At 37.2% G+C, this 15,250-nt stretch overlaps 1 protein-coding gene across 1 annotated transcript in view; it reads left to right on the top strand.

Annotated features, from left to right (window-relative positions):
* The window catches only part of LOC114461273 (solute carrier organic anion transporter family member 3A1-like), a 54,618-nt gene extending 46,834 nt beyond the window's left edge, over positions 1 to 7,784 (top strand). The window contains exons 7-10 of the mRNA XM_028443245.1: positions 186 to 321; positions 398 to 570; positions 6,190 to 6,254; positions 6,443 to 7,784. Coding sequence (XP_028299046.1) covers positions 186 to 321; positions 398 to 570; positions 6,190 to 6,254; positions 6,443 to 6,819 — 751 coding nt within the window. The 3' untranslated portion in view covers positions 6,820 to 7,784. The remainder of the gene's footprint in view (positions 1 to 185; positions 322 to 397; positions 571 to 6,189; positions 6,255 to 6,442) is intronic.
* The last annotated feature ends 7,466 nt before the right edge of the window (positions 7,785 to 15,250 follow it).

The following is a 15,250-nucleotide window of genomic DNA, read 5'->3' as shown; positions in this document are numbered from 1 at the left end:
GATTCAGAAATAAGAGAAATGGGGGTACGTGAGACAAAAGTTTGAGAACTTTGTTCTATAGAACTGTGGAATAATTTGTCCAGAAATCTTTAATCTATATTTCATAACAAATCTATCTTCAAAAAGTGAATTAAGAGATATGTTGTTAGTTGCACATAGAGGATAAAGAGTGTGTTCTTTCACAGGACGTTACAGTGGTGGCAGAAGCCTGAGTCAGCATGTAACAGTAACTGTAACTGTTACACAGCGTCAGTGAGCCCTGTCTGTGGCTCTAATGGAGTCACCTACCTCTCAGCCTGCTTCGCTGGCTGCACCAAACCAGTGAGTGTGAGCGTAGGCTAGATCACAACTACTGCATCATAATTCCCACTTTATGGCCTGTTGTTGTTTCTTACAGAACCTGACCAGCTGTGCGTGTATATCCAGCTCCAGTGAAGAGGCCGTAGCTTTGCCTGGAAAGTGTCCCAGTCCAGGCTGCCAGCAGGCTTTCCTCACCTTCCTGTGTGTTATCTGTGTGTGCAGCATGATCGGAGCGATGGCCCAGACACCCTCAGTCATCATTCTCATCAGGTATGATAGTGTTCTCAGGACCAGAGCTGCAACTAACGATCATTTTCAGAATCCATTAACCGCTCCATAAATTAATCAACTAGTCGATTAATCTGATTTTTTTTAAAACACAATTTATCTGTAAAGCACAGTTAAACCCTACTTAAGCAGATTAAACTGAAATAAAAGTGTCTCTCACGCACAAACACGCGTGCATGCAAGTTACACAAACACTGGCGCGCGCGCACAAATACTCACGTGCACACACACACACACGATAACACTCGTGCGTGCACACACAAACACACAATCACTCGTGTGCCCACACACAAACACTCATGCGCACACACACACACAAACACTCATGCGCACACACACACAAAGCTCTGCATGGTCAGTGACATAAATCCCACAATGCAACAAATATATAATGAAATTTGTTACTAACGCTTTTAATAGTCGATTTTCATTGATTTTATTGATTTGTTGTTGCAGCATTAGTCAGGACCACACTGTCTGAGAACCAGACTGCACCCAGACCAAAACAAGACCAGAGAAACAAATAAAGTGTCAGCGTCTTGTTCCCGCCTCAGGTGTGAGATGAAATTATAAAAACTATGGAATTAATTTATTCAGAGCCACTAAATCAGTGTTTTTCAACCTCGGGGTCGGCTGAAATTTCTCAAAAATAAAAATAGATTTTTGAAATTTTTTCTTTCTTTTTTTAAAATTAGAACAACACACAATGTTAAACAACTACATTTCTATATGTTCGCTTTGTGAAATATAAATCTAGTTCAACTAAATACAGTAAAATAATTAAAAAGAGGCCAAAAAACATGATCAAAAATTAATTCTAGAAAAAAAAATGTCTTTGCGGTTGGCAGAAATTCTTCATATCAACCACTGCACTAAATTATGTTTCTTTCCACTTATTTACAAAATGACATTCTTTAAAATGTGTGTTATCACTTGTTCATTACATCATTATACTCTATAGATGTTTTTAAATAGCTTTTTAAGCAAAATGTTGTAGTTTTGAGAACCACTGGTCCAGATAATCTATTATGTGTGGAAACCCATTTTTCTATTACATTAGAGACAACTCAAATAAAACTTAGCCTGTAATTAGTCATTTTTGTTTTACTCCCTCATTTAAATATTTGATTTACAGTGGCTTTGTTCCATATTGTTGGAAATACTGCATTTTTTACTGATAAAATTAACCAAATGTTCTATTAAACATGCTAATGATTCTTTGGAAGTTTAAAAAAAACAGTTAGTGTCATATTCATAATTATCTTTGGCTTTAGAGTTGTTGAATAACTTCATGTTCTGATATTTGGTTGGTTTAAGGTTGAACAGTTGAAGACGATTCTTTCTTTAATTTCAGTTTTCTTTTAAATACATCTGACGACTCTTCCAAAGCACAACATAAAAATCTAAAATCTTGACAAATTTCTACCTTTTATTTTATTTGTGTGTTTTTAATAGCCAATAATAGGTCAAAACAATTTTTAAATATCTAAAAGTAAGATTTATATTTGTGATTAGGTGTTCAGCAGTATTTACGATAAGAAATAAAGACAGATGTGTGAGTTTTTGCAGGTGTCTGAATGATCGTTGAGCTAATGCTAAAAGTTTTAAACAAGACGAGAACGAGTTAAAAATATTCTCAAGTTTAGGAAAAGACCAAGATCTTCAAGATTTGGCCACTAGAGGGTGCTACGTCACGTGTAACCACAGATGCCAATAATAGGGAAGAAAATAGTTTTTTAGCTTTACTCTGTGTGAAATGTTTTTAAACAATCACTAACTAATAACTATTACAGTACAGCACTGCAGTCTTTTCTCTAAATACTTCCCAAAAAAGTACGTTGGGTTTCTTAGAGTAAATATGTTTATGAATATGATTCTCACTCTCTATGTGATTAATTAATATTTCTTAAAATAATTTAAACTTTATTTCCATTTTTAAAAACCAAGATTGAAATTCTTTGTACTTTTATTGTCCTTTACAAAAGTTAGATTTTAACTTTAAGAGAATTGTTGGCACGGCACTGGTTTTTCTTCAGCAATTACTTAAGGCAGTGGTTCCCAAACAGGGGTACGTGTACCCCTAGAGGTAGAGGAGTACATTGCATGGGGTACTCAGAAAGATTTAACAATTAATTTAAAAATATTTGGGAAATTCCTTTTTAGGTTTTTTTTTTTTTTTTTTTTGACAATTCACCACAAACTAACAGTCCCATTAATATGTTAAGTTTTCATGTATTCAAACAACTTCTTTTCAGGAAGTTTACTTTAATCTCCTGACATGTTTCTACTGTCAACTGCCAGTCTTCCTCAGAGTAATATTTCCAGCAAGTTCATTTAGTTACTTTTTGAATAATACATCTGAATAAATGAATGAAACCTTAACATATGATTAAAAAAAAAGGTAAAAGTGAACTTTTATAAACAATACTGTATTGTCTTGTTATTTATTGAAACAGGATTATTTTATGCAGTAAAGGCCATTTTATCACACAATAGAAGACAATAATTAAGTCACATAGTATTTTTTTTTTAATTCAACTTTAATTTCTACTCATTGTTTTAAATTTGTAGATTAAGCCTTAGGAAACCAATGTTGGAGACACTATTCCACAAATGAAAAAGAATATGAAATTATTTCGAGGATACTTATGATATGAAGCACACGTTGTTTGACAAAAATGCAAAGGGGGTACATGGGAGAAAAAAGATTGGGAAGCACTGAGTTAAGGCAAAGTGTCCATGTTATGTTGATAAACCAGAACTGTATGCATGTTCTGCATTATTTTCTTATTTATTTAGATTTTTAATTTCTCCCAAAAAGCCTTGGTCGGGGTGGTCGGTTCAACTAATGAAACATATTTTACATGGGCTACAACAAGCTCAGCGTTGACCAATGTCTGTACATATATTGACCACCAGAGGGAGCTTATGACATAAAAAATGAGAAATGAAAACCATGTGACTGCAGGAATGTAGAGGAGTCATTTCTAGCTGAGAAGGATTAAATATCAACAGGGATATGAGAACAGGGAAAAAGATTTTTGCTCAGCTAAAGAGTCTAATTCACTTCATCCTCCATTTTTATTGTCCACTAGCTGAACACTTTTATTCTGACATTATTACATACAAATGACATTATGTTGTACAACACTCGAGGGGCATAAAAGGGGGTTCCAGTCATATTTGTACCTTCTTGTATGTTGTGACATCTGCCCAAATAACTTGTAGGCACACACCCAACACAGCATAACGTGGATGGCTGTTCATCATAGGAATGGGATCCACACAAGGTTCCTGCTGCTTAACAGAAGGTTTTCCTTGCCGCCATGATGAATTCATGTTGGGTGTGGGATACATATGTATGTGTATATATGTATATATGCATATGTGTGTATCCTACATAAGACTGCTCTACTGTAAAGTGTCTTGAGATACCATTGGTTAGGATTTGGCGCTATACAAATAAAGATTGATTGATTGATGTATTGTTCCAGGCATTTCTATTATTCACTAATTAAGTTTTGCACAAATGTAACTTAAACTTATTGTACAAAGAACTACCGGTACTTTAGCTTTTGATAAATCGCTTGCTAGCAGCTACTACTTTTGCTAGCATAAGATCCATAGCAGTGTCATCAGAAAAAAAAGCAGATAACAATGATGAAGCCAAAGCATAATAAAAGAGTAAATAATATGTGTGCGTCCCAATATTCCCTCCTATCTCCTTTCCTATCCACTTGTCCTTAACCCCCAGAAGTGTTGAAGTGGTGGCCATGTTAAAGAGCATTCGAGTTCTCTTTAAGATGAGGAAAGGAGTCTCAATGCTTCCTTTATAACCTCCTTTAGTCTAGGAAACACTGATGCATCCTTTACCAAAGGAGACCAGATAAGGAGACCCACAATTCATTGCGACGACAACATTTACAGGGGCCCACTAATCTGAGCGTTCATGGAAACTCACTAAGATTGAAAAGGGATGCAGATTATGTAAATTACCAATGCAATAATATGTCTTGAACAACAGGAAAAAGGGATCAGAGACATGTTTAGCCACATTATGTTTTATTCAACATAATTCATATTAGTGAGTGGAAAGTGTGTGTGAGCAACCGTTCTCAATGTGACGTTCTTTTAGTTTCACTTTAGTTTCTCGTAGCCTGGTAGCCTCTTTTCCTTTGATTTACATTCAAACCTTGTGATATTTGAGATTATATCGGAAATCTGTAGTTTTTTTCACCACGGCGGACGTCATTAACCTTCGCCACCATCTGATTATTACATCACCTAGTTAAAGTGCGTCTGATTGTAGAAACAAACGTGATGGCTTTTCCCCAACTCCTTTAGGAAGTCTCCTAACACCTTTCCTTAACCCAGTGATGTCATCCACGGGGTTAAGGAAAAGTGGATAGGAAAGGAGATAGGAGGAAATATTGGAACGCAGCCCATGTCCCTGGCCTCCCTCCTGTGGACTATTTGGACTCTCCAGTTAAGCTAACATGAGAAAACAAATCAAACAAAGTAATTTATTTAGTCATTTACTTGTGGATGTGTTAAAAGTCCAGTATTATGCTATTTTTCACCCATCTCCAATTGTTCTAAGAACCACAACAACATAGTTTTTGAGGTTTATTTTCTCAAACTCACCTGTTTTTTTTTTTTTTGTTTTAGCCCTCTGAAAAATCACTTTCAAAGAGTTCCGAAAAACAAACTGTTTTTAGGGCCTTCATGCATATGCATAAGTAGGCGTAAACACACGCTGATCACAGCAGCAGCAGTAAATCATTAACAGTCTTTCTTCTCCTCCTCACCTCGTCTGACCACAGAAATAGTCCATTTAAGGTGATAATCATTTGTTTTGTCCAACCACTGCGTCGCATTGGGTCACAAACACATCAGGTCATCCCATAAAGGCGATACAAGGTGGTATAACGGCTACTAAAAATGGAACTGATTTTGAGCACTCTTCGGTTTATCTATATCCCGAATTATTTATATACTGAACATAAAGATATTAACTGTAATATCAACCTGCCTTTGCTATGTTTGTTTTACCTGTGAGGTAGTTTGTTTGTTTGTTTATTTATTTGAGCAACATAAAAAACACATTTCATGTACAATAAATAACACGTATTCAAAGGAGAAAGTGCTCATAAGAAGTAGGCAGAAGTTTTGTAGTGTGACCTTCTTCTGTAACTTTTTGAAGTGTTCAAATTTTGTACAGGCTTTGATATTTTCATTTAAGCTATATAAGTTTGAGAGGGAGGAGTTCACAGTCTTATAGGGTAGGAGGAGTCAGGATTGTCAGGAGGAGGAGTTTCCACGTTGTGACGTCACAACACGAGAAACATCCAACTGGCTCGTTTGGATCTGACTTTTTACAATATAATGGAATAACAAGAGAGGGAGGAAACAGAACTTTATGACCCTCTGAATGAGGCTAAAGGAATATATATCACTGTAGATAAACCATTAGAAAGTGATTTTTTTTATAATACTGTCCCTTTAAAACTAGGCCAAACAAATTGAGCTCTTGTGATCAAACTCCTGAACTACAATAAGGTGAAAGCGATGCTGACTGAATAACTGTCTCTTCATTTCCAGAACCGTAAGTCCAGAGCTGAAATCTTATGCGCTTGGAGTTCTCTTCCTGCTCCTCCGACTAATAGGTAACAAAGTCAAACCAAAAATTCCTTTGCCCTGTTGTGTTTGTGTTCTTGGTAGTTTTACTCATTGATGTGAATGTCAGACCAATTTTTCACCTCACCTGAAATAAGCTTCATCAGTCTGTCTGCCCACATGCAGCTGCTCCTCTTTTTGACCTTTGATTTGCACCCCTCCCTCCTCTGTTTGGCAGGTTTCATCCCTCCCCCTCTGATCTTTGGCATGGGAATCGACTCCACCTGTCTGTTCTGGAGCTCTGTCTGCGGTGGAAAAGGTGCCTGCATGCTCTACGACAACGTGGCCTACAGGCACCTTTACGTCAGCATCGCCATCGTCCTCAAGTCGTCAGCTTTCATCCTGTACGCCACCACTTGGCAGTGTCTGAGAAAGAACTACAGGAAATACATCAAGAACAGCGACGGGTACCTCACTCCCACCGAGATCTTTGCCTCTAATGTGACTCTGGACAATCTGGGCAAAGAACTCAGCCAGGATCCAGTCGACAGGACAAAGTTCGTTTACAACCTGGAGGACCAAGAACCGTGTGACAATATGGAGTCAGTTCTATAGTGGTGAAAGCAGCATTAATCAGAGCCCATCTTGATGTTTTCCTGATGTAGGGATGTACTTTTAGTCTTCAAAACATCACACAATTTGGAAACAGAAAAGCAGAGAGTAATCCAAAATATCAACCACAGTATTATGGTCTGCATTAATCATTTGTTTTACTATTGAGTTATTTAGGACCAGTTTGAAACCTTTTTTAGAAGCTGAATTGAAGGAAAATAGAGAAAACATTAGTGACGAGGTCATCACCTTTCATTGAGGGACGACTGCTCAACCAATCTCTGTACTGTGTGTGAAATGGTGGTGTTAGGGTGTTAAAGGCGGATACATTTTCCAACACTAATCTCCATGTCAGAGCCACAGATAATGTTTGTTATTTTGCTATTTGACGTTTAAGGACGTTGGCCCTCATTTATCAACCATTTATGTGTGAAAACAAACGTGAGTTCACATTGTGTCATACAACGTGGGATTTATCAAACATTCATATCTGACCAATCCCAGCGCTCCAATGATCGGGTGTTGATAAATTTGGCGGCTGAATTTGATTGTTATTAACATGTTACGCCCTTAAATATTCCTGGTTCTGAGGCCCCGCCCACTGAGGTCAAACAAACATTTGCAAAGAAAATAAACGTTTTGGAGATGAACATCAGCATCATCACAGCTGAGGTGAAGAAAAACAAAGATTTTCAGTAGTGTGAGAACTGTAATTTAAGGAGCTCATTTTAAACACGGGGGCAATGAACAACGTTTCTGTGTTTGAACAGACTCAGGCTGAGGTTTGAATGTAATTCTCAATAACTGAATGAAATACATGATATGTTACTCATCCACAGCCTAAAAGCGTAAATCTCTGCTATTTGATCAAGAAAATTATTTACATTTAGACGAGTCGGGCTGGGGAGCGTGAGCCTGTGCAACGTTTACTGAAGGAAAACCAAAAAAGTGAAGCTATCAGTCATAACATGGGCTTTTTAAATTAATTTTTCATTTTCATTTCTGTTTTTTTAATAATGCGTTTAGATCTGTTCTTTATATATATATATATATATATATATATATATATATATATATATATATTTATAGCTTTTTATACAACACAGATACACAGGATAGACAAGAACACCCAGCAGTATTACACAAAATGAAAAAAACGTGAGGCAAGGGGCACATCTAGATGTCCACAGTAAAAAGAATGTCAAAAAGAAACTGTCCCTTACTTAAACTTTCTGGGTCGAAAAAAAACACATATAGGTGAGAGTAAATCACAATCATCATGACAAATAAAGAAGAGTTTGTACATCATAAAATATAGACGGACAGACCATCAATGATCAAATTATTTAAGGTTTATGTAGCATTGTCTGAAAAGGTTTCCACACCTTAAGACTTCTGTTTGCTAAAACCAATCTGCTCCATCTTAGCAATGAGAGGCATTTTGCTGAGTCACCTTTTAAAGCATGGAGGTGCTGTAGACTTCCAGTTAAGTAACATTAATGTCTGAGCTGCAACCATGCCTGCATTGAGAGCCTGCTTTAAGTGGGAGGGGAAGGGCCTCGTCATGTCAGAGTTGCCAAATATTGTCAAGTTGAAGTCTGGCTGAATATTTGTTTCATATTGTTTGGAAAAAAAACAATTAAATACGTCACTCCAGAAATGACTTAGTACTGGACAATGCCAGAACAGGTGTGATAATGAACCTTATGCAGTATCACACCTATCACTGATTCATTAGTTTAGTTTTAGAATAATGCAGTCTATGAATAATGTTGAATTGAATTCATCTATATCTAGAGTTTATAAAACACACCCTCCTCCCACAGTTCATCTGACACTGGAGCACCTACCAGTAGTTCTTTAGCCCAAGCCTCCTTGAGATGACCTGCATTTAGATCTTTTCTGAAAGTGTTTGTACTTATGCTTAAATGACAGCTGAGGCTTCTTAATCCTTTATTTTCAGTCTCAGTCACTTTTTGCTGCTTCAGCACAAATCCACACACTCACGTTCGCATCATGGGATCAGACCAGACGTGAGATGTGATCGTAGCGTACGATCACGTCAGAATTGATTAACGCCGGAGTTTGGTTGAACGCACCTCGTATGCTCAGATCTGAACGGTTGATACATGAAGGCCAATAAGTGCAAAACAATGTGTTTGATTTTAGGGGCGCACTCACTCATGCTGACACAGAACAAATTCCCACCCACCAAAGTTGTTAGATTTCGGGGTTCATTACTTTCTTACCAAGCATTGACGTGAGAGCCTTAAGTGGACAGACAAAGAAGTCAGGTTGGTTTTGAGATCGTGCACCTTGCAGAAGTGATGCAGAGACTATACAGTGACAAATGAAAAGGTAAACAGTGAATATGATAAATCAGGCTCCCCCAAAGTACAGAGCAGGGCCACAACAAGTGAAGGCTGTGGGCGAGAGGGGGCCCTGGCGGCATTTACACAGAACACCATGCTTGTCAATGCAACGAGACCTATTGAATGTTCTGGGACAAAGCAAAGCATGATGCACCGTCTCCAGCCAGATTAAGTCTCATAGAAATGCATGGCGGTTATGCATGCATATTACAAAGTAGAAATTACAATCCATATGATAAAAGTGCAAAGAATCCAGGCCGTTGCAATGATTACCTTCACTTTTTAATTTACCTGGCCTCTAAATTCTGTTTATGAACACTGAAGAGCTTTTTAATGCATACTGCATTATGATGATGATGTTTTTGTTCCTTTTTTTTAAATCAACCCTTTACTTTTCTCAGAATCACTTACATTTAGGTGATTATTAAAATGACATTTTATTTAATCTATTTATTTATTTACTGTTTATGAAGAAGTTGGATTGTGAGTTGACATATCCAATTAGTGAACAAATAGTGTTTTTTCCTAACTTACTCTGTAAGTATCTATTATGTTTTGCATCAAAATTCTCCGCCTGCTGGTTTCATTTTGAAATGGGTGGAAACGTGGGCAGATATCAGTGGTCCAAGCTCCTCTGGCACCAGTCTCTGTGTGCAAAGTTCTCCATAAATGTGTACGTGTTCTTCCATTTTAAACTCCTTTTCTCCCACAGTCCAAAAACAAACGCGCTACTTTCTTTAAAGCCTCTGAATTGGATGAAGGAGTAAATGTTCTGTGTGTGTGTGTGTGTGTGTGTGTTATAGCTCTGTGATAGACTACCTACCCTGTACATTACTAACCAGGCATAGAAGATGAATGAATGAATAATATGTCTAGTAATAACTAGTCCTTAAGCTTGGTATCATAAACACTATTATTAGCATACATACTGTATGTAGGCTAGACAAACGGTTTTGTGTATCAATTACATCAGTGTTTCATTCTGAGGAGATCCTCTGTGTTTTTATGTCACTTTAATATGTTACTTGTCATTATTGTTACAAATTACAGGTTTCTGTAACTCTGGGTTAGAGCCTTAGCCTTTTGGTTAGCCTGTGGTTATGCTAATTCCTGCTAACAACTGGCCGTAGCATCAATGAGATAAGAAAGCAAAAGACACATTTTCGTATTCGAAAAGCTTCCAGTTTACGTCACAATCATGTTTTGTTGGGGAGGAGTTCTCGTATTTTTTAAACTAAAGATAATGTTTATTGTAAAAATGAATCTCAGAGGTTTATTAATGAGAATTACCATTTAATGGACCTACTTTAACCACAACGCCATTAAAAACAACATTCAGAGATATGCATACATAATTTAAGATGATTAACACTTAACAAATATAAAACAATTCCAGCACAGATTAGCTGCTAGTACGACTCTCTCAATGGCTGAACTGAAAGCTTAGCGTGAAAGTCCACAACCAGGGTTGGGGTCATTTACATTGTTCAGTTACAATTAAATTAAATTATATCTTATCCTCAGAAAGTCAACTACGATTACATTCTCAATTACTTAAGTTCCATTACAATGAAACACAATTTCTGAGCCTGATATAAATAACCTAAGAAAAGTCAACCTTCCTCTTGTGTTAGCTTTCTGTTAGCATTGCTTATGATAACGGGTCTTAAATCAGCTGTAAAATACACTAAAAACAAATACAGTATCTATCATCTCATCTATTGGTTACATTGTTAGGCTTCCTAATCAATGAAAATATGGGTTTTAACATTTTTTTAAATGGTAAAATGTGGGAAAGCTTGATATGAAACATATTTTAATAATTGTTAACTACATATGTGTAGAACTGTAACATGGTTCCCTAGTTTTGCCTTAAATTCTAAAATACAATTTTTATAGAATTTTCATGACAATTACAAAGTCAATTATTTAAAGTCATATACAATTATAACAGCAACAGATTCGTTGAATTCCCATTTCTATTATGATTACACCATAATTGTAATTAATTATCAATTTCACAACTATAATTGACCCCAACCCTGTCCACAACACTCTCCTCTCAAGCTGCCCAAACAGACGGCGTTTACCTTTTGTATTGTTACCCTGCAGTGAGTCCTAGTGTTGACAACTATGTACATAATAGTGCCATAGGCGTGCGAAGTGACACCATAGACGTGTTTCGTAACGTTCTGGTAAAATAACATTGTCTCCAAACGCTGTGTGTAGCCTGTCTGTGGTAATCCTCCACCTTCCTCGCACACATCGTGTCGCCAGAAACGTCTTGCCTATAGAATGTTGTACATGGGTCTAGGTAACAGTAATTTTAAGAATATAACAAGTGTTGATATTAAGGACTTTTTACTAGTGAGCGTTAGATTGGTATTTCTTTCTATTGGTCAAAATAAATAAAAGAAAACTGTTCCTTGACACTAATGTCACATTAGACTGTGACATTGTACAGTAAGCAAAGTAAAATGAGCCAAGCTTGTCTGATAGCACTCTCCTGCACCTGTGCCTGGAAGGTAAAGCTCTACTGTAATGGGAGCCAGTGCTGTGCCATAGTAACCTGTGCACTGATACATTCTGCACTTGCAAAGACGAAGCCAACATTTGTAAAGCGGGACCAAGGAACAACAGGACTGTTTCTTTTGCTCGTGAAGATTTTTTTTTTTGCCTTGTGATGAGAAAAATATCATAGCAGAATTTTTCCCATCAACTCTTGTCGCTCTCTTTTGAAGTACTTGCTTTATGCTAATGACAGGTTGATTTTTAATGTGGATTTAGTGACAGGAGTTGTGGCATGTGAAGCATTTATTGGCAGAGGAGTCGTCACTAGGGAAAAGTTTCTGTGAAAAGAGTTTTTGCTGCAATCACTTATTTCACAGACGACGGCAGGTAATGATTTTGTTGGGAACTCTTCATATGCAGATAGGTGGAGCTTGATTTCAGCCTTTCTGCAGCATGTTGCCTTTGATTTGAGTGAAAGACCTACAGACTTTTTTTCCAGTGATGTCTGCATATTTCATAGGATTCTCTTAGTGTGAGACCTTTAGAAAGCAAATGGAAAATGAAAGTATTGCTCATATTTTCAAAGAATCACTCAAGAGTTGTAGAAGTGCTATGTTGTTATTGTTGTTGTTTTCTTTGCCTTTTTTATTTTTAAAAAAAACTTTTTCTTTCCAATGATCTGAATTTATATTTCAAAGCTTTACGTTCTGTATATTTCTTAGAGAAGATTACATGATTGTATGTTTGTTGTAAATATATTAAATACTATTTTTGTTTTTAATATCACTTCATCTGCCTGTTTATTCTCAAAAGAGTTTTTCACGTGAACGAAACTTCACGGCTTACATGTGTTCTGAGATATTATCTCATTAGGTTTTTATTTTGTTTCTGTCAGAAATGGGCTTCCATATGTAGGCGTCGTAGGTAAAATAAATAAATAAATACAGAGCCGACCAGTTCCCGCTTAACTTTTATGTGTCTTTGAAGCTCCGCCCATTTCTCGTGAAGGGCTGTGGCGCTCCATGACAACCTTAACAACAGTGTTTGAACAACATCTCATCAGTGCTACAGGAGAACTCTGGAGAAAAGTTGTTTGTTGTTGTGAACGATGCCAGAGATTGTTGAGTCTGAAACACTGTAGGTTGATGATAACTTCATAACTTTTAATTCTGTCAAATATTGATGCATTCTTGCGTCCACTTTAAATCATTCATTCATTCAAATCATTACGGTCTGGAATTATGGCATCAGGATAATTTAAATGAAATTAATTAAAACTTAATCAATAAACCTGCTAAGATTCAGTAAACCATTGATCCCTGGGGGAAAATTAGGTGACATTAATGCTGTTCTGAATGTCATATAAATAATTAAAAAGGAGCTGTCAGAATAATCCATGTCAGTACAACTTATATATACCTTTTAATTGTAGCTTACTCGTTATTTTCAATTAAATTTAAAATTTTCAAATACTTTTTGTTTAATTATGGTTTTCTTTTTTTTGTATTAATTTCCTCACAGGAGTTAAAAACTAATATTTTCTGAAAAAATTCATTATTATTTCTAAAAAGCAATGGAATTTTAAAAAATGTATTTGGAAAACATGGAATTTGGAAAAAACAAAAAAAAAAAAACAACAGATTTTATAGGGCCCAACAAACAGGGATGGGCGATATTGACAAAATTTTATCCCGATAATTTATAGTATTTATCACGATTACGATAAAATATCATGATAAATAAAAACTATAAATAAAAAAATAAACAAAAGTTCACAACTTAGTGTAAACGGGTTCCTTACAAACACAAATAAATCTACATCAACATTAGACACATTTAAAAAAGGCTACAATAACTGCTGACTCACAGAGTTCATGAGCTGATATTTTATGGAATATATTTGTGCATGTGGGTTACGATTAGTGGTATTGTATGTAATTCATTTATTTCCTCACTTGAAATTAAATCATTAAAAAATAACGTTAGCACTTAGCTCAGTCTGTGTGTCGGTGTGTTAGCTTAGCATAGTTAGCTTTAGTTGAGTTTCCAGTTCATAAGCGTTGCTACTGGTTCATCTCTGTCCCCGTGTTTGTGGAACTTTGGGTGGATCTGACGGAGGAACTTGAATCGGTTCCCTTTGTTGGATGGTTATCTGGTTTCAACCAAGTAGAGCTCCATGATGTATCGCAGCATAGTAGCTTCTGGTTGCCGTGACGAACACCTCACACACACAGACGGCGGTGTGTGCGGGGGCGGTGCACACTGTGCAGGGCTTCCGCTACAGAGAATACTAAGTTGTTGACAACAAACAAGGCAGTTTTGGTTCGTGGAACACATTTTTTTTTGGCGCATTCTTTGCTAAATTGAGGGACAAATAGCCCGTGGCACTCGCTAATATCCGACATGGGAGTTTATCGTTTATATCGAGGGATGACATATTCTTACCGGTGAGAATGTTTTTGATGATAAATCATAAACGATAAAATATTGCACATCACTCATGAGTGATTACGCTCTGATGGTAATTAATTTACAGTCCGATGTGTGCAATTACTGTATGTGCTGTTCATTTGGTCCATACTAGATCACGCAGAGTAAAAAGCTTCTTTTTCAAACACTCTGACAAAAGAAGATAAATTGTGACGTCAGTGTAATCCGAATGTGCTTGTGCTTCACTGTGATCTAATTTCCTGTCATCTAAACCCTCCGGGCCGCCTCGTCATGCTGCAACAGCACTTGGAGATAATAGCTAGGTATATGGATTGACCGGTGAATCATCTTGTACCTCTGCTTCCAGGGAGCCACGCATGTGTTCGGGGCCAGGTTGCACGGTTGCTTTAGCGCGATCGCCCGAGCTCAGAGCACTCCTGTTTCTCGAGTGCAGTTGGGGTCTTGCTGGGGCCACGGTGCAGTGAAATGGAAAGCATGCCATTCCCTGTTCCGTTTGATGCCGAGTGACTGTGAGAGGTTGTGTCATGTTCCTTGGCTATTGACTCAATGGCTTGGGACTTCACGACAAAAGCCTGAACCCACGCGGGCTCTCTGCGTGCTGACAGAGAAATGTGTCTTCCACTTGTCTTCACATTGACCCGAGGACTCTGTTGGATTGACGTGTCCACATCCCCAAAGTCTCACCTCCTGAACCCAGAAATAACCTTTACACGACCCCGCCTGTCTCTCATGCTCTGTTAGCTTTAGGTCTGGCCGGCATCGCAACAATTCCTTGAACTTGTGGGTGTTTTTTTTTTTTTTTCCAATGAAGCCATGGGTTACCTGTCTATGGCAGTCAATGTATCCAGCTTCTGAAACACGGATGACATGGCTGCGAATTCAACCTTACATGCAGCATATTATTTACTGTCAGAGTGGGTTGAAAAGTCAAGGCACAGCGTAAGCACGGGCCATTAGATGCTACTCAAATGACAGCACCAAAAGCCAGACTTTCATTGCCTCTGCCCTCTGGTTCGTCCAGGAAAACACATCTCCATATGTTCTTCTTTTGCTGGACAAAAACTTCTGAAATTCAGACTTTGTACATAAACAGTAAATGA

This window comes from Gouania willdenowi, chromosome 3 (assembly GCF_900634775.1).
Source record: "Gouania willdenowi chromosome 3, fGouWil2.1, whole genome shotgun sequence".
Lineage (NCBI taxonomy): Eukaryota > Metazoa > Chordata > Actinopteri > Blenniiformes > Gobiesocidae > Gouania > Gouania willdenowi.
The sequence above is the reverse complement of the archived record's forward strand: the minus strand, read 5'-3'. Positions and strand labels throughout refer to the sequence as shown.